General features: G+C 38.3%; 1 protein-coding gene and 1 long non-coding RNA gene across 4 annotated transcripts in view; one reads left to right on the forward strand and one right to left on the reverse strand.

Annotated features, from left to right (window-relative positions):
• The window catches only part of LOC5580293 (kinesin-like protein Klp98A), a 114,686-nt gene extending 100,804 nt beyond the window's left edge, over window positions 1-13,882 (reverse strand). For both annotated transcript variants that reach the window (XM_021857387.1, XM_021857385.1), the window contains exon 1: window positions 12,548-13,882. In XM_021857387.1, coding sequence (XP_021713079.1) covers window positions 12,548-12,594 — 47 coding nt within the window. In that variant the 5' untranslated portion in view covers window positions 12,595-13,882. The remainder of the gene's footprint in view (window positions 1-12,547) is intronic.
• An 800-nt stretch (window positions 13,883-14,682) lies between these two features.
• LOC110674604 lies at window positions 14,683-15,373 on the forward strand. 2 transcript variants are annotated; one of them, XR_002499033.1, is made up of 3 exons: window positions 14,683-14,826; window positions 14,947-15,155; window positions 15,218-15,373. It is a non-coding gene; the product is annotated as an uncharacterized LOC110674604 (long non-coding RNA). The 2 variants fall into 2 exon arrangements; XR_002499032.1 differs by having other exon boundaries at window positions 14,973-15,155.
• The last annotated feature ends 407 nt before the right edge of the window (window positions 15,374-15,780 follow it).

Consider the following 15,780-nt stretch of genomic DNA (forward strand, 5'->3'; position numbering starts at 1 on the left):
TACAACTTGTATTGACATTGATAACGCTTAATATGGCATCTTGTGCAATTCTGATTTTGGACGCATGCATATGTGATTTTGGATGCACATTCTTATACGATACGTGGTTCACTGGGACATTTGGTCGAACGGACATTTCGTCGAATGGACATTTGGTCGAAAAGGTTTAGTTGCAACAGAAAGCATAGAATATTTCTAGAGTAACTTTTTGGCGCGAATACAAGAGTGATTGAATAACCGAAAAAGTATCAGCTATTTTACCAACAATCTCTATGCGATAAGTAACATTTTGTTATCCAATTTGATGGACGCCCTCCCAACATATTGATTAAGCTCTTGGGTTTTTAATGATTCCTGTTGCTTTTTTGTTCAAGCATGTTCTGCGATTCGAGATAAGCTGATCCTAAAGTTGTCGAGGTTTTTTGGGGCCTTCCTTAGCCGAGTGGATAGAGTCCGCGGCTACAAAGCAAAGCCATGCGGGAGGTGTCCGGGTTCGATTCCCGGTCGGTCCAGGATCTTTTCGTAATGAAAATTTCCTTGACTTCCCTGGGCATAGAGTATCATCGTACCTGCCACACGATGTACGAATGCGGAAATGGCAACTTTGGCAAAGAAAGCTCTCAGTTAATAACTGCTCATAAGAACACTAAACTGAGAAGCAGGCTCTGTCCCAGTGGGGACGTAATGCCAAGAAAAAGAAGTCCAAATCACATTTTTCTGTCGCCTGTTATTTTGTACAGTGTGACGTTCTGTAGATGTTAACATTTTTCCAAGAAAATGTCATACGCCCTGTGAGAATGTTGTCCAGGATTTTATAAAAAAAAAACTCTCAGAATTCTATAGAAATATAGATATAGATATATCAAAAAATTCTATAGGATTCTGACAGAACATCATCTAGTATTATTTGGTAATCTTCTTCAGAGTTTTCTAAGAATGAATTCCTGCATGTGAAAATTGTCCTTAGGATTCCTTCAGAATCCCATCCAAAACTCAATATAAAATCTTGTTTTAGAATCTGAAAAAGTCTGTCCTGCTCAGATTTCTGTTAAAAAAATCACTAAGGATTGTTTGAGAAACTTTTACAGGATAATGTCCTGGACAGGGATGGGAAATGTACTGTCGCAAACATTTACCACCTCGACATTCACATTTTTCTACACGACCATCAAAATCCAAAGCAAACCATGACCGTTCAAAACAAAAAAAATGTCACGGCTCTTCAAAACTGTAATCTTTTTCTTTCTAACGTTTTTTCAAACCCGAATACGAAATGACTCGAGCACAGTGGTGACACGATTTTTCTGGTTTTCGCATTTTTGCTCGATAATGGCAGCATGAAATTGAACTTGTTTATATGTATCGCAACGGAATGATTGTGCTCTTGCTGTTAGCACTAATAGATTTCAAATAATTGAGAACACAAGCGAAATATTAGCGATTGAATTATTTAACATTTTTTTCAATCATTAATCTCGAGATGGCTGCCCGAAAACGGTCATAGTGGAGAGACAAAAACAGTCAAGCAGTGTGTGAACCGTTGGCAGCGCAACACATGATGGTATTGATGCTGCTGCGCCGTTGTGTTTTGGTTGACTGGTAGAATCGATGAACTGTGGCAAATTGTGATCACAGTTCTCAAGCCTGGTCATGGATTCGGTAATTCGCGTCTACGAAGGTAATTGCCACAGTTGACCCTATGCGTGAAGCTCCGATTATTTTACATGGCAAATCAAATTTTCAATTTTCAAATGCTTCTAAAAAATTCAAAACACTTTTTAATTAAATTCTGTCTAGTGTACGGGGTTAGACTATTGATCAACTATAGAATCAGCAGCATATTGAGAAAAATATATAAAACTCAAAATTATATGCCTATAATGTAGTCCATCAAAAGTATATCAACATATACTGAAAAGATTTTAAATAACTATTGTAGTTAATTTTATATGAGCATTTGAAATTTCGCTTCCTATACCTTGCCGGGTAAAATTTTCGACCCTTCACGCATCGAGCAAACTTTTCCCAGATGGCAGCACCGTACCTTCGTACACTCGAATAAACCTGCCTAGGATTTTGTCTAGTCAAACGAAAAAAATTGTGAAATTTCCTCCACATTTGGTGAGAGTTCTGCCCAAGTTTGCTGTTGAGGAAGATACATCGAAATCAAACCTCGAGTTTTCAAGAGCATAAATCTACACGCTCAAAAAAGAGTTCTGGAAAACGTGAACTTGAACGTTCTCGGAACTAGGCAACGCGTTGACATAAACATTAGCCCGGGACACGGTTATATGAAAAGTTTAGATTTTCGCTCCAGTCCACTTTTTGGAATGGATTTAGGTCCCATACCAACTGTGCAAAATTTCAGCTCGATCAGAGAAACTATATTTTAGCGCCAGCAGTTCAAAGTTTGTATGGGATTTACTATGGGAGAGGTCGCCCATTGGCATCTATAAAAATTCTGAACACAGATCTCGATAGGTATTTCTACGATGAACAATATTGCCGAAGACCGCAAAGCAATCCGATGCTTGTGAAAAAAGTTATTAAGCATAGACTATTCGGAAATTTGGCCCGATTTTGTTATTATTGTTATTCTCTTACGTGTTAATCAACGTCGCCTTGCCAATAGGTTTTCATTGAATAACTTTTTTCACAAGTGTCGGATTGTTTTGCGGTCTTCGGCAATATTCTTCATCGTAAAAATACCTATCGAGGTCTGTGTTTAGATTTTTTATAGATGTCAATGGGCGACCTCTGGCGATTTTTCTTTGCAAAAATATGTTTTCCCACAGCAAATCCCATACAAACTTTGAACGGCTGGCGCTAAAATATAGTTTCTCCGATCTTGCTGAAATTTTGCACAGTTGGTATGGAACCTAAATGAAATCCAAAAAGTAGTTCACGGTGTGTTTTTGCTTCACGGATACGAGAACGGACTTTTTTCTGTGTATAAAACCAGACAACTGTTTGCACTGAGAATTTGATTGATTGGTCACCACCAGCGAGTGACCAGTGACTGGTTCTCTAGATTTGTACTCTTGAAAATTCGAGGTTTGGCTTCGATTCATCTTCATCTTAAATTTATGTGAGAACCCTGTATTAAATTTTATAAACTATTAATCTTCCTTTAGATCTGCTTCATATTTCTGGACAAACATATCAAAAGGGCACATCAACATTGGTAAACATTGGCTTTGCAAGACGCTGTTGAGCCCAATTCAACTCGATCACGCTCACCAATACCACTATCAGGTAGAGCTAACACCAATCTTTCTGATAGTTATGTTAGTTTGCGTGGGCGGGCTAAGAAGGGCTCAACAGCAACGTTTCTAAAAAAAGGCCCTTTTCAAATGTTTGTCCAGATTTGTTATAATCGTTCTTCTGTATGAAATTCATGCTCAGGAGTTTGCGACAATCCACCTGATGATTCAGCGAGATTATATTCGGCCTTAAACGTTATGTCCAAAACATTTGTTCGAATTTGATATAAATTGATTTTGTTCATATATTGGTGAAAAAAGTTATTGACTATATTTCTTGTATTTATTCCTCAATTTTTTTTGAAAATAAACCTTTTCTACACAATTAAGAAAGCAAGCACATTTAGAAGCATCAAAACACTTTGGTGAAGAATCTTCAAAATGAAATAGCTTGAAATTGAATAATCTATAGTTGTAATAATTAGCCTTGGAATGCTGGAACATCTAGTTAGTAGTGCTAAAAAACGGCTAGCTATGAAAAGGAGCTTGAGACTCTTCGCGGGCCGTACAAAATGAGGCGGAATGCCGGATGCGGCCCGCGGGCCGTACGTTGAGCAGGCCTGCTCTAGCACCCAAAATGTGCCTTCAATTTCAATTATGCTTACCGTAAAATGGGGTGAAGTTGATCTATAAATCCTAGTACACACTTAATTTAGAATGCCGAGTCTCGGCTAATTTTTACCGAGATCCGCACAGCCGAGTAGCCGGCAAACAAATTTCCTGGGATCTCTGCAAATAAAAGCCGAGTATCAGTAAATCGTGCTTCGTTGCTAAGTAACCGGACAATTTGTTAGCTGAGGCTCGGTTAAAATCAGGAAACCGAGATTCGCACAGTCGAGCTCGTGGGAAAAATCTAAGTGTGTAGGATTCATGCATTGTCATCCAAATAGTTTTTAAACCTGTACTAGTTGAATTTTATCGAATTATACAAACGTAGTTTTGACGAAATGTTACGATAGTAATAAAAATATTTTTTTAGAAATCGAAAAGTTGAGTTTTTAATTCCGGGGTGAAGTTGATCAATTACTGCGATAGTTTTCCTAAAATAAAGCGATATACTAAATCTAAATCAAGTCTCAAAAATCATACAACTAATTGATAATTTGGTCAATTTTAAAGTTGAATGTTATAAATTACAAAAAAAAAACATTATATTAAACGCCTAAATGTATGCAATTTTCCTTTGAAGAAGCAACTCGCTCACAACAAGAACAAGTTTTCCCTGAAAATGAAATTTTATCTTCAATCCAAACTCTAAACTGAGTTCACAGAACATATCTGAAGTGTATGAATTAGTTTATTTAAATGGTGTTTTTCTATAGCCTTGACAATTGTTGTTTGTTTGGAGAAGAACCCTTCAACAGTTCATCAAACATTTAATAAAAAATCTGTTTTTACACGGTATAATTATCTTGAATGTGAAAACGAATTTCAAAACATCAAGAGCAGATATAAGGTAAAGTGACATCACAGAAATTGTGATAATTGAAATCGGATCATAGCTCTCTGCACGGTTTGTATATGTGGGTACAGGAATGATCAACTTTTTCCCACTGATCAACTACACCCCGAATTACGGTACGTCACTTTACCAGATTACGGAAGTTAGAAGAATTCATGGTGAAATTCCGGAAAATAACCTATCGAGAAATATCTTGAGCAGCTTTTGTACATGTTTCTGTATAAAGAGCTGATGTAATTTATTTTGTGATCTATGAAAGAATATTTGGAGACATCCAAATCTAGTGAGGTAATCTTGAGAACCTGGGAGAATATTTGAAGGAATGTAGACATGTTTTAACAATATCGTTTGACATAAGGCCGTTTGGCATAAGGTCATTTGGCATAAAGTCGTTTGGAATAATGACCATTTGGCATAATGGTCGTGTGACGAATTGAATCGTTTCAAATTGGAACATCGGTTAGTAAACTGTTTTGAATGTAATATTTACATAGGAGTGCATAAAAGTTAAAAATTGTATCGGTTTCTGAAAACCATATTATGGATCAATTTTCATATTATGGATCAAATTGTGACATATTACGGATCAGTGCGCAAAATTAAGAGATTTTCAACTCAATGTATCTGTATTGCATAATTTAGCAAAAGTTAACTATGTGTCACATATTACTGCAAAAAAATAGGAGTGTTAGAGCTGGAAATAAGGGTAAAATGCCCTTTTTTTTGTGATACTGCATTGTAGTAACTTTGACATGAACTGTTTTCGCTCCACATCAAGTTTTCCACATTGTTTTCCACCCATTTTTGTTTGCTAAAGAATAAAATTAACAAACCTTGATGTTTTATTAGTTTTATCCTTAGTGCTATTGTCTGAAAATGTCGAATCCAATGCTTAAAATGGCAGAAATCTACATTCTTTGGAAGTGATCCATAACCGTGGTAAACAATCATTTCCTGGTCCATATTATGCATCCTTAGTTAGAAGTGCTAATATTCGGTATTTAGAATCAACAATCAAGAAAAATGTTTTCCAAAAATGAATTCATACTAAATCGAAGCGAGCGAACATGTTTTATGCTATAAAATTTGAGATTTTACCACCTGTGAGAGCTTACGAACGCTGACGGCACTTCTTACAGAAAACAACCATATAATGATAGCTGTGTGGTACCAACTAAACATTTGTCAAATACATCTTAAATTAGCGGTTGAATGTTGTGTTTAACATTACAAATGGTAGATGACAAATAGTATAACATGGGAAAAATATGTTTTACGTCAACTTTTATGTTTTGAGCGAGTCATCCAGTGATTCGTCACTGTGGGTGATCCGTAACTGTGTGGGCATGGTACCCCAGGAGCTGAGCAGTGTCTTCAGAAGTTATTGAGTTTGGTTGCAACAACTTGTTTTGCAAAACCATGAAGTTTATTGTGACACACAAGCCTTCGAGAGCATCGCATTCCCGGGACATCCCAGTTATATAAAAACTCTCGAATGTACTTGTTTTGCCAAATCAAGCGTAAGTTACGCTTAAATTGGCAATTTTCAACAACGATTTATAGCAAAACGACCGTAAAAAGGCAACAGTGCGACTATAGGGGACTATCTACTAAGCGTACACCGACTCTAATTATTTCTAGGGATCAATTCTGTATCCTCTAGGTCAGTGATGCTCGATTTACGGTTTGCGTGACGCATGTGGTCCTAAAAATCCTGGAAAGCAGACTTCGAGTAGTTTGGTTTGAACTAGAGATGGGCGAAAAGAATCGGAGCCGTTCAAAAGATCCGGATCACTCAAAAGAACGAGTGATCCGTGGCTCTTTTTTGGTGATAGTCGGAGAGCGAAAGATACGAAAGGTACGACGCATGTCACGCAACAGGCTCATCTTTCCGTTCGCTCTTCCTTTGCCAGCCGTTGAGCCACTGAACCCTTCAAAAAATCCGGTTCACTTAAATGAGTTATTCGGATCGGATCCGGTCACTAAAATGAGCCGTTTTGCCCTAAAACCCTACAAATTCAACTTGTGATTCTCAGAAGCTTGCTATAAATCCTCAGGATCCTACTGAGATTCGCCAAGACCAAGGATTGAATCCTGAGAAAATTGAAAGTATCTCTCACTTATCGCTCTCTGTAATAATCATGATTTGCAGCACACCATGAGAGCCTGTTTGTCGTATACTGCTACAGCTTTAATTAGATCGGATGGATAGTAGTGAATGATAAAATCCCTCTAAACAAGCTCCAAACCTGAGGACTCTCGTGCTAGGAATGTTCAGATTCCAGATACAAAATAGGAATCTCCAGGATTCATCCCGCTAGAAATATCTAAGCTCTCGCAAGGAAACCTCTAGATCCAGATGAGAAATTCCATTGATCCACACTAAGGATTCCACTAGGATCACTGGGATCCGTTTTAGAAATCCTAAGTATACCGTCCAGAAGCATTGGAATTCCACTTCCCGTTGAAATCACAAAAAATGCAACCACTACAAATCCGTGTAAACGTCGAAATTCTTGAAGACCGTGACTATTCACACATGTTTTGCTTTTCAGAAATGATCACACAGCACATTAGAATAGAGGATACCGTTGAAGTTTAGATCAAACTCAAACTCGACATACAAAAAACCAAAGGGCCGAAAAATCCTTTGAATTATAGAAAATGCAGGCTTTTAGACTGTAGAATCTACTTGTTTTAAATCGATGTCCCTGAGGACGTTAGAAAGCAGAGGATGATAAAGTTTGCCAAAAAGTAAATGATTTGTTTGCTGGTGTGGAAAGCGGAACACCCCATTCGTGACTAGAGTTACTGTGCACGTGCTGCTGCCCATAACTGCAAATTTGTAACATTCGACAAAAGTAGGCATTGAGTAAATGGGATACTAAGTTTGCTTTTTACTGCAGTATGGGAGGAAACTATAATTTCAAAAAATCATTAGGAATTCAAAAGAGCTTATTTGAGGCTGAAATGTTGTACAGCTCATATCGCATATTGGGTGAATAGTCAGAAAATAATTCTGATAGAAATTTCGTTGCTACTACATTATGAGGCTCATGTATAATCTCAATGTGACTGTTATGCGGTTACAAATGCCAATGTGACAAAACAACTTGGTATTTTTTTTTTCGAATTTTCTAGTTTTATTTTTATTTTATTTTATCTAATTTTATTCTCAGATTTTAGTAAGTTGATCGAATGTATTTATCATTTGATGACTCTCCATGGTATTAACTCCAATTTGTCAAAAATGTCGAATGTGACTGTTATGTAGTTATGGGCAGTGCTGTAGTCTTAGGTGCAGGAACCTCATTGCTTGGAAGTAGAGTTACATATTTCTCAGGAGCACATAAATGTACTGACGAGCCTCCAACCAAACCGTCTCTCAGCTCATCGGAATCCTAGTGTGCTGCGCTAGATGGAGGCTCTTGAAAATTCTAAAAGCGCGCGCTAGGTGATGTGCTCTCTGGGAGACTCGTCACATGCGCTGCTTGGCGCTATGGCTCGCCATCGGTATCCAAGTTGTGAAACAACTGCTTAGTAACGAAGAGCCTCTACAGCTATTTCCGCCTCATCATGCAGGTGTCTAGATGGCCTACATGATATGATCGAAGACTCGCGATTCAAAAGTGATTGCTGTTTGCGTTTGACGTGCAAACCTTGGCTAAATGAGCATCAAACACAAAGCAATCAAAGGATACTTAGCAACCATGATCCAAATCACGGCCAACCTAGCAAAGAAAATCAAATTTTGACTTCGCCTTCCTTGTGAAAAATCTTACCGCATTTGGTGTTCCCGCATTTGAAGTTTGCGTTTCAAACGCACACAGCAATACAATTTCAATCCTCGTTGAAAACTTTTGTAATCACTTCAATTATTGCGTTGAATTTTAAATAGCACATGTGACGGAGCGCATGAGACCGCAGTGAGACACATCTTAAGAAAAATGAGGTGCACCAAAAAAGGTCTCACGATGTACAGCGCTCCCGTGCGCTTACAAGCAATGAGGCTCCTGCACCTAAAGCTATAGCACGTGCACAGTAACTCTACTTGGAAGCGCATGGGCGCTCTGTACATTGTGAGATCTTTTTTGATGTGCCTCATTTTTCTTGAGATTTGTCTCACTGCGGTCTCATGCACTCCGTCACATGTGCTGTTTAAAATTCAGCGCAATAATTGACATGACTACAAAAGTTTTCAATGAAGATCGAAATTGTAACTTTTGGATCGCGAGTCCTCGACCATATCAGGTAGGCCATCTAGACACCTGCATAATGAGGTGAAAATAGTTGTAGATGATCTTCGTTACTAAGCAGTTGTTTCACAACTTGGATACCGATGGCTAGCCGTGGCGCCGAGCAGCGCATGAGACGAGTGTCCCCTAGAGCACATCACCTAGCGCGCGCTTGTAGAATTTTCGTGAGCCTCCGTCTAGCGTAGCACACTAGGAATCCGATGAGCTGAGAGACGGTTTTATTGGAGGCTCGGCAGCACATTTATGTGCTCCTGAGAAATATGTAACTCTATTCGTGACAACTGGACCGGTAAATGGGCAGGTGTACATAAAGGAATGCCTCCAAAAGCGTCTACTTCCTCTTCTAAGGTCACACGATGGTCCTATGATTTTCTGGCCGAATTTGGGCCGGATTTGTTCTCGTGCAATAGCTCGAAAGAGGTTTTGGAATGGTACAAGACTTAGGAGGTCAATTTCGTGCCGAAGCTTCTCAACTAGAGGGTCTTGTCCCGGGAATCCCGGGATAAAAATCCCGGGAAATCCCGGTATCTAAAAATCCCGAATCCCGAGATATTTTCGAAAATCCCGTGCTGAATTTGATTGTTTGATTGTGAAAAAAATTGCATGCTGAACTAGAAAATACTGTTGTAATATATTCTCATAATGGCATAAAACAAGCTTCATGTTTTCCTGGTGACTGGTGATGCAAAAATATATTTTAGTTAATGTATTTAGCTTACTCAATAAGTGTTTTTATTGAGGTTTAAGGCCACTAAGGCATATACTTTTTTCTGATATGTTAGTAACGTAATATTCATCAAACTGTAGTACCGTAAAACGGGGTAACTTTGATAATGCGAGACTCTCAACATACTAAACGAAATAACAAAGTTCCTGTTAATATGTTAAGCAAAACTAATGCAAAAGTAAAGAGTTTTAGTATGACACTTCATGTTAAATCTATTTCCATTGGAATCAAGTACATTTGAGGATTTATATGCATATATGGATAATTTATAAGATTTTAGCAATTTTGAAATGTTCTCAAACAATCTATTCTACGATCACTATTTGATGAAGTCATAATGAATTCGTCACTTATACTTGATAGCCTAGTTATAGTAGAACTCGAATTCGGTCTCAAAACTCTTAGCGAATACTATTTTTACAAACTGGGACCATTTTTGTAATCTAAGTCAGAAATTTCCATATAAGGTTAAACGCCTAAAGATATGCAACGCCCTACAAATGTTCTGTAATTCATTCAATTTTGTTCGAGTGATGCTCCATTATCAAAGTTACCCCAAAACAGAAAACCGACTTTCGATTATATGAAAAATTATATATCCATTAAGAATAAATCTTTTGGAATACCAGTACTTGTTTTAAAAATATGATTTAAATTTCTTTGAAACAGCATGCATAAATATTCAAATATTTTACGATACATAGGTTTTTCTACAGTTAGTTCCGTTTGTCTAAAAATGCTATGGTTGTTGAATTTTTCATCATAATACATTTTTATCGATGCCATTTTATCTTACCGTAACCGTTTTAGTTTGCCCAGCGTACCTTACACTTTTCCAGGACTAACATGCATGTGGCTGTCATACTAATAATTTGAAAGCATGATGATTCCATATGACAAAAGAATGTAAATAATATTGGTTAAATTTGAGAGTGATTGGTATCATCTATACCTATACCTTATGCATCACGTTTGAATTTCGTTTCAAATAAACTTCAATAAATGCCCATTGACTTGAACTGCAGATAGGTGAAATATTGATGAATTAAATCTAAGAGGATATTGTTTTTGCCTATTTTAATTCGACTTAACCTTCAAAAACAGGTTCGGTTATTATGAAATTGCTCTATAAAAACAACAATTGCTTCAATACCCGCTCCGGCCGTTCTATAGTCGTTTTGGAAGCATTTAATTGTTGTCCTGGGATCCCGGGATTTTCAAAAATAAAATCTCGAATCCCGGGATTTTTTTGAGTCCGGGAAACAAGACCCTCTATTCTCAACCCCCTGAATGCATCGGAACTGCGGTCAATTGGAAAAGTACTGGCCATCATGAAGCAGATACTGCGGAAGCATCCTAAGGAAGTGAAATCGGAGGAAGATATGAAGAAAAAATGGACTGCCAAGCAAAAAAAAAGTTGATCCAGGTATTGCACAGGATCTTATGAGTAGTGTGAAGAGAAAAGTTCGTGCATTTGGATATGTAATTAAAATTAAATAAAACAAACATGGGTAAATATTCATAACATGTTTAATTTTACTCCCTAAAAGTTTGAAGTTGATTGGTTGAAGGTGCGAATTTTGCCAAATATTTGTGTGTGTCGCAATTTGATTCCGTACATCCTTTAGTTAGATATTAAATTATCGTCAATCTCATCCGCCAATGAGATCGCTTGAACGTTATTTGAAAGATGATAAACATCCATATCTTTCGAATAACCTTCCAATGACGGCACTCGATGTAAGTCCGACTGTCTAAATGCAGAAGGCTTCCAGACAAACCGTTTTATTCAGTTAGCAAACAGAAGCACATTTGTGCTGACTGAACGAAAGCCGATTGTGCTCTACTCCTGGCCTCGTGTTTGTTGGGTTTTATAAAAAAATCCTAACTATGCACAGAGGCAAAAACATGAAAACTATGTCTGCTACTGCTAAGCCTATGAGTAGCAACACGTCGGTGTCGAGCCGGACTTACTCATTGCAATAATATGGCCAGAGAGTCGTCATGTTCTTCAATCCGCGTCCGTTGGCTATTATGTTGCACAGGGAGTAACGTCATCGCAGAAAAAAAAAAAACAAACGTGCTGAGGTTTGCAAGGTATTATGGCGAACGTTTCCAGGTATGTTTGTAACCATATACTCGCAACATTCCAACAGTTGGGGCCAATGCTGAGTATTTCAACCATGCAAATAGAATCTTGTGAAAAAAATGCATAAAAGTGTTATAAAATGGCGCAATGGAGATGGTTAGGCACAGTTCAATACCTAATATATAATTGAACATGATTTTTATTACATTTGGGCTGTTAACAAATTTTATCACTGTTTCATGAGGCTTCATACACAATGAAGCGAAAGTGTTATGATACTCTCTTAAGTTTTAAGGTATGTTGCAATATGGCTGCTAGAATACTTATTATACCTAATCATGTAGAGTTCTTTAAGAATGCTGCTGATAAACTTCACACATACATATGTCTCATAAGCTTTCGAGACCCTATCTTTAGAAGCTATCAACTTGTGAAAATAATTTTCTGGCATTATAATGGCATTACATTCGTATGTAGAGCTAACATGCATTAAGTGACCACTGTATGTGAGCATTCAATACTGCTATCATGCCACATTATCGCGCTCCATGATTGCTTGGGTAGGCCCACGACTCGTACCATGCAATTATTAGTCAAACCAATCGTATTCCGTGATGCTAGAATCCAATACTTGTTCCTAGAATTTGTACTCCAACCACGTGGCACCAGATATCCTGGCTTAGCTCGCAACAATGATCGCAAAACCCTAACGCAGTCAAACGCCAAACTTCAGCACCATCCGCTACTCACCTCTGATTGAAGGGTCTCACTCGAACCGCAACCTTGAGTGACGCCATCCCGATGACCGTGGAACTGCTCTGCTGCCGCTCACGTTTTCAGCCCAGTAGAAAGGGTATATTCACACAGCCTACCACGCAGCAACGATTGCAACTTTGTATGTTTCGCCAACAGAACGACACGCTTGCTGGGTTTCGAAGCAGATGGCTTTAATGAAACTTTTAAGCGGGCCGATATACAGCCAAGATAGAGTAGGTCAGTGACAGTGACAGTCGATATGAGTTAAAGCTGATGCAGCAGTAATCTGGGCCGGCAATCATCCAGTAAAAGGCAGCCAGCATCTGCTTTTCCATGCCATTTTGCAGCCCCAAGATGCACCTACTAGTATTTCTGCAAGATATTCGCTATTGCACCTTCGATGATGATTTCGTCTCCGCCGTTGTCGATTTCGCACATACGCGTATCGCTTTTGATGTTCCCCACGTCTGCACAAGTAACAGCAATTAGCATTTTATTTTTGCTCGTGCCTCTTCTTCACTTTTATTTTTTTCTTGCACCGTAATTTCGCAAACAGGCAGGCAAGGTAGCAAGCGATTTTTCTCCTCAATATTTTGCACAACAACCACTCTCGCTTCGAAGGGGGAGTAGGCTCAATGCTTCATGTCATTCTTCTTTATTATTTGCTCCAAGCACACATACAAGACTCACTATAATTTCGTTTTCCTTATATTTTGGGTCGGAGCTATTATACTCCAGCAGCAGCTGGTGCACGACAACCAACTATTTTCACTCCATAAATTTTCCACTAAAGCGTTGGGTGTATGGAGGTCTGAGGGAAATTTTTCTAGGCCACTATCAATTATCATTGATTTCCATCGCATTCAACTTTACACTCAAACATCGTATTCTCCAGAGAACCACAAGCATGAGTAATCATCACTTGCAGTTGTAGTAGGCGTAGTACCGATCGCGAAATTCGTCTCAGCAACCATCGGAATTTGCACCACCCGTAAAAACATTTCAAGAACCACACAATGATCTAAGTAGTCGTACAAAAATAGCTGACACTTCCTTCACGTTGAAAAACAAAAACAAACAAAGGTATTTAGGCACACGATACAAGATTTTCACTGATTATTCACGAATCACCTTTCAATCCAACAGCACATACGATGTCAAGCACAAATCAATGGTAAGTAATCAACATAAAACATAATAGCGCACTTTAAATAACACTTGAAAAAAAAAATGCACAAATTCCTTTTACTATTTATCTAATTGAAGCGCACCGCAGCACTATCGCGACCGACCCGATAGAGTTCTCTTCGTACAATGAGAAATAGAAATCGGATTTGCTGTGTGTTGTGTGTCTGCCTGCTCAGCTGAAACGAACGGAGCAAACGAAGAGAAAACACAAAGAACTCTTTTGACAGCTTGTGTGGAGAAAAATTGACAGCATTTTGCTGACTGACAGCAGTGGGTTGTTTTGTTTGTGTCTCACTCTCTGCCATTTGATAATGACCCTTGAAAGAAAGAGAACTTTGTGAAAGGCCTTTTTCGAGACAGGCTACTGCGGTTGAAACGTTTCAATTCAAGCATTTCTGCAGTGGGTGAATAATAATAAAAGTGAAACGAAAATCTAAGTAACAGTTTAATAAAGTTAGGAACAGCGTGACCCGCCTCATCAGTTCAATTAACTCATCCATCAACGGTTTGTGCCTGGTGATCAAATCATTTGAGCTTTCCTTTTCGGACGATCTGCAAATATATCGCAGAATCGCATCACAGCTAGATCAAAGTAGCATTACAAGATAAGCTGAACAACATACTGGCCTGCTGCGGTGATAATGGAATGCAGATCAATAGTAAGAAGTGCAAAGTCATATCCGTTCCACAAGTGCCGTCATAAACGAGTACACTTTGGACGCGGATCCTTTGGTGCGAGTCCAGAAAAATCTCAGACCTGGGGGTTACAACTGACGCTAAACTCAAATTAAACGAACGCATTGGGACCACAGTTAATTTCGGACTATGATTTGATGCATTTTTGTAACCCTATGTTTGCAACCAGGACGCAATGGAAGCAGCCAATCAAACCTGCAGAGTGATAGTGGACCTAACGATTTTTTTTTTTTCACTACGCTGATAGTTGGCATTGAACATAGTTATAGACCGCATGTCGCGAAATCCGCATAATAATGTCTTAAAAATGACTGTACCTTCCTATGTTCTTGCAAGGATGGAAAGGGAGAGTGCAAATACTTGATCGCAGTTTTGTATCACTTGTTAAAGTAAGTTATTTTCACTATAAACCGTTGTCGTTCACAAGGTAAGACGTATTTAATTAAGCTAAGGATATTATTATGCCTTTTTTGACCGTGACGGATTTAACACAAAAGGTAAAATTGCAGCAAAAACAACATCGGATATGTACTAGGTAACCTGCATTATGAAACTCTGCTATTGTAAAAATTAGTTGGGCGATTCTTCAACAATCAATACAAACTGAACTGAACGATTCCGTGTTTCAAGAACAATCTACGGATTGAAAACAAGGTAACAATTACCATCATGTGGATGTGACAACGGATGAGAGCGAAAATACACGAGTTTACCACAGGTAACTTATGAGTTTCATTAACCAACTTCGATTTGAATGTTGATAATCATTTTTATTTTTAGTATTTCCTGAGAGCTCCATCGGATATGAAGTATTTGGAAAATTCTCGGTTTCATCTACTGTCGAAAAACAAATCAGCGAAGGGGTGCAACCTGTAGATGAATTTTTGATGCTGGAAATTTGTGATCAACAACTTTCATCTTCCTCGTTGAGCTCCTTCATATCTTACGAGAAAAACATTTCTTCGGCAGCAGTCAAATAGTCTTTTCCAGTCCAATCGTCGATTTGGATTTGGATTGTGGTCCACTTGAAGCTAATCTTTGCATATTTGAGGAGCTCAAAGTTTGTATTTCCGCCCGAGAGAGTATCGATGTATGTTTGCAAACTCTCCAACAAAATTCAGCGACGTGGAAGGAAGAACGAAGTTTGCGAATCACTACTTCTAATGCATATCAGATGTACACTTATTACAAAACTGACCTATGCAAACAAAGGACTGGAAACGAAACGTATCCAAAAGCCAAATGTACCATGGATTTGGGTGCTCACCAGATGGCCTGATAATAGAAGAAAAGAAGATAGTGGAGATCAAATTCCCGGTGGCAGGAAAATCATCTACCATCGA

This window comes from Aedes aegypti, chromosome 1 (genome assembly GCF_002204515.2).
Source record: "Aedes aegypti strain LVP_AGWG chromosome 1, AaegL5.0 Primary Assembly, whole genome shotgun sequence".
In the NCBI taxonomy this organism is placed as follows: Eukaryota; Metazoa; Arthropoda; class Insecta; order Diptera; family Culicidae; genus Aedes; species Aedes aegypti.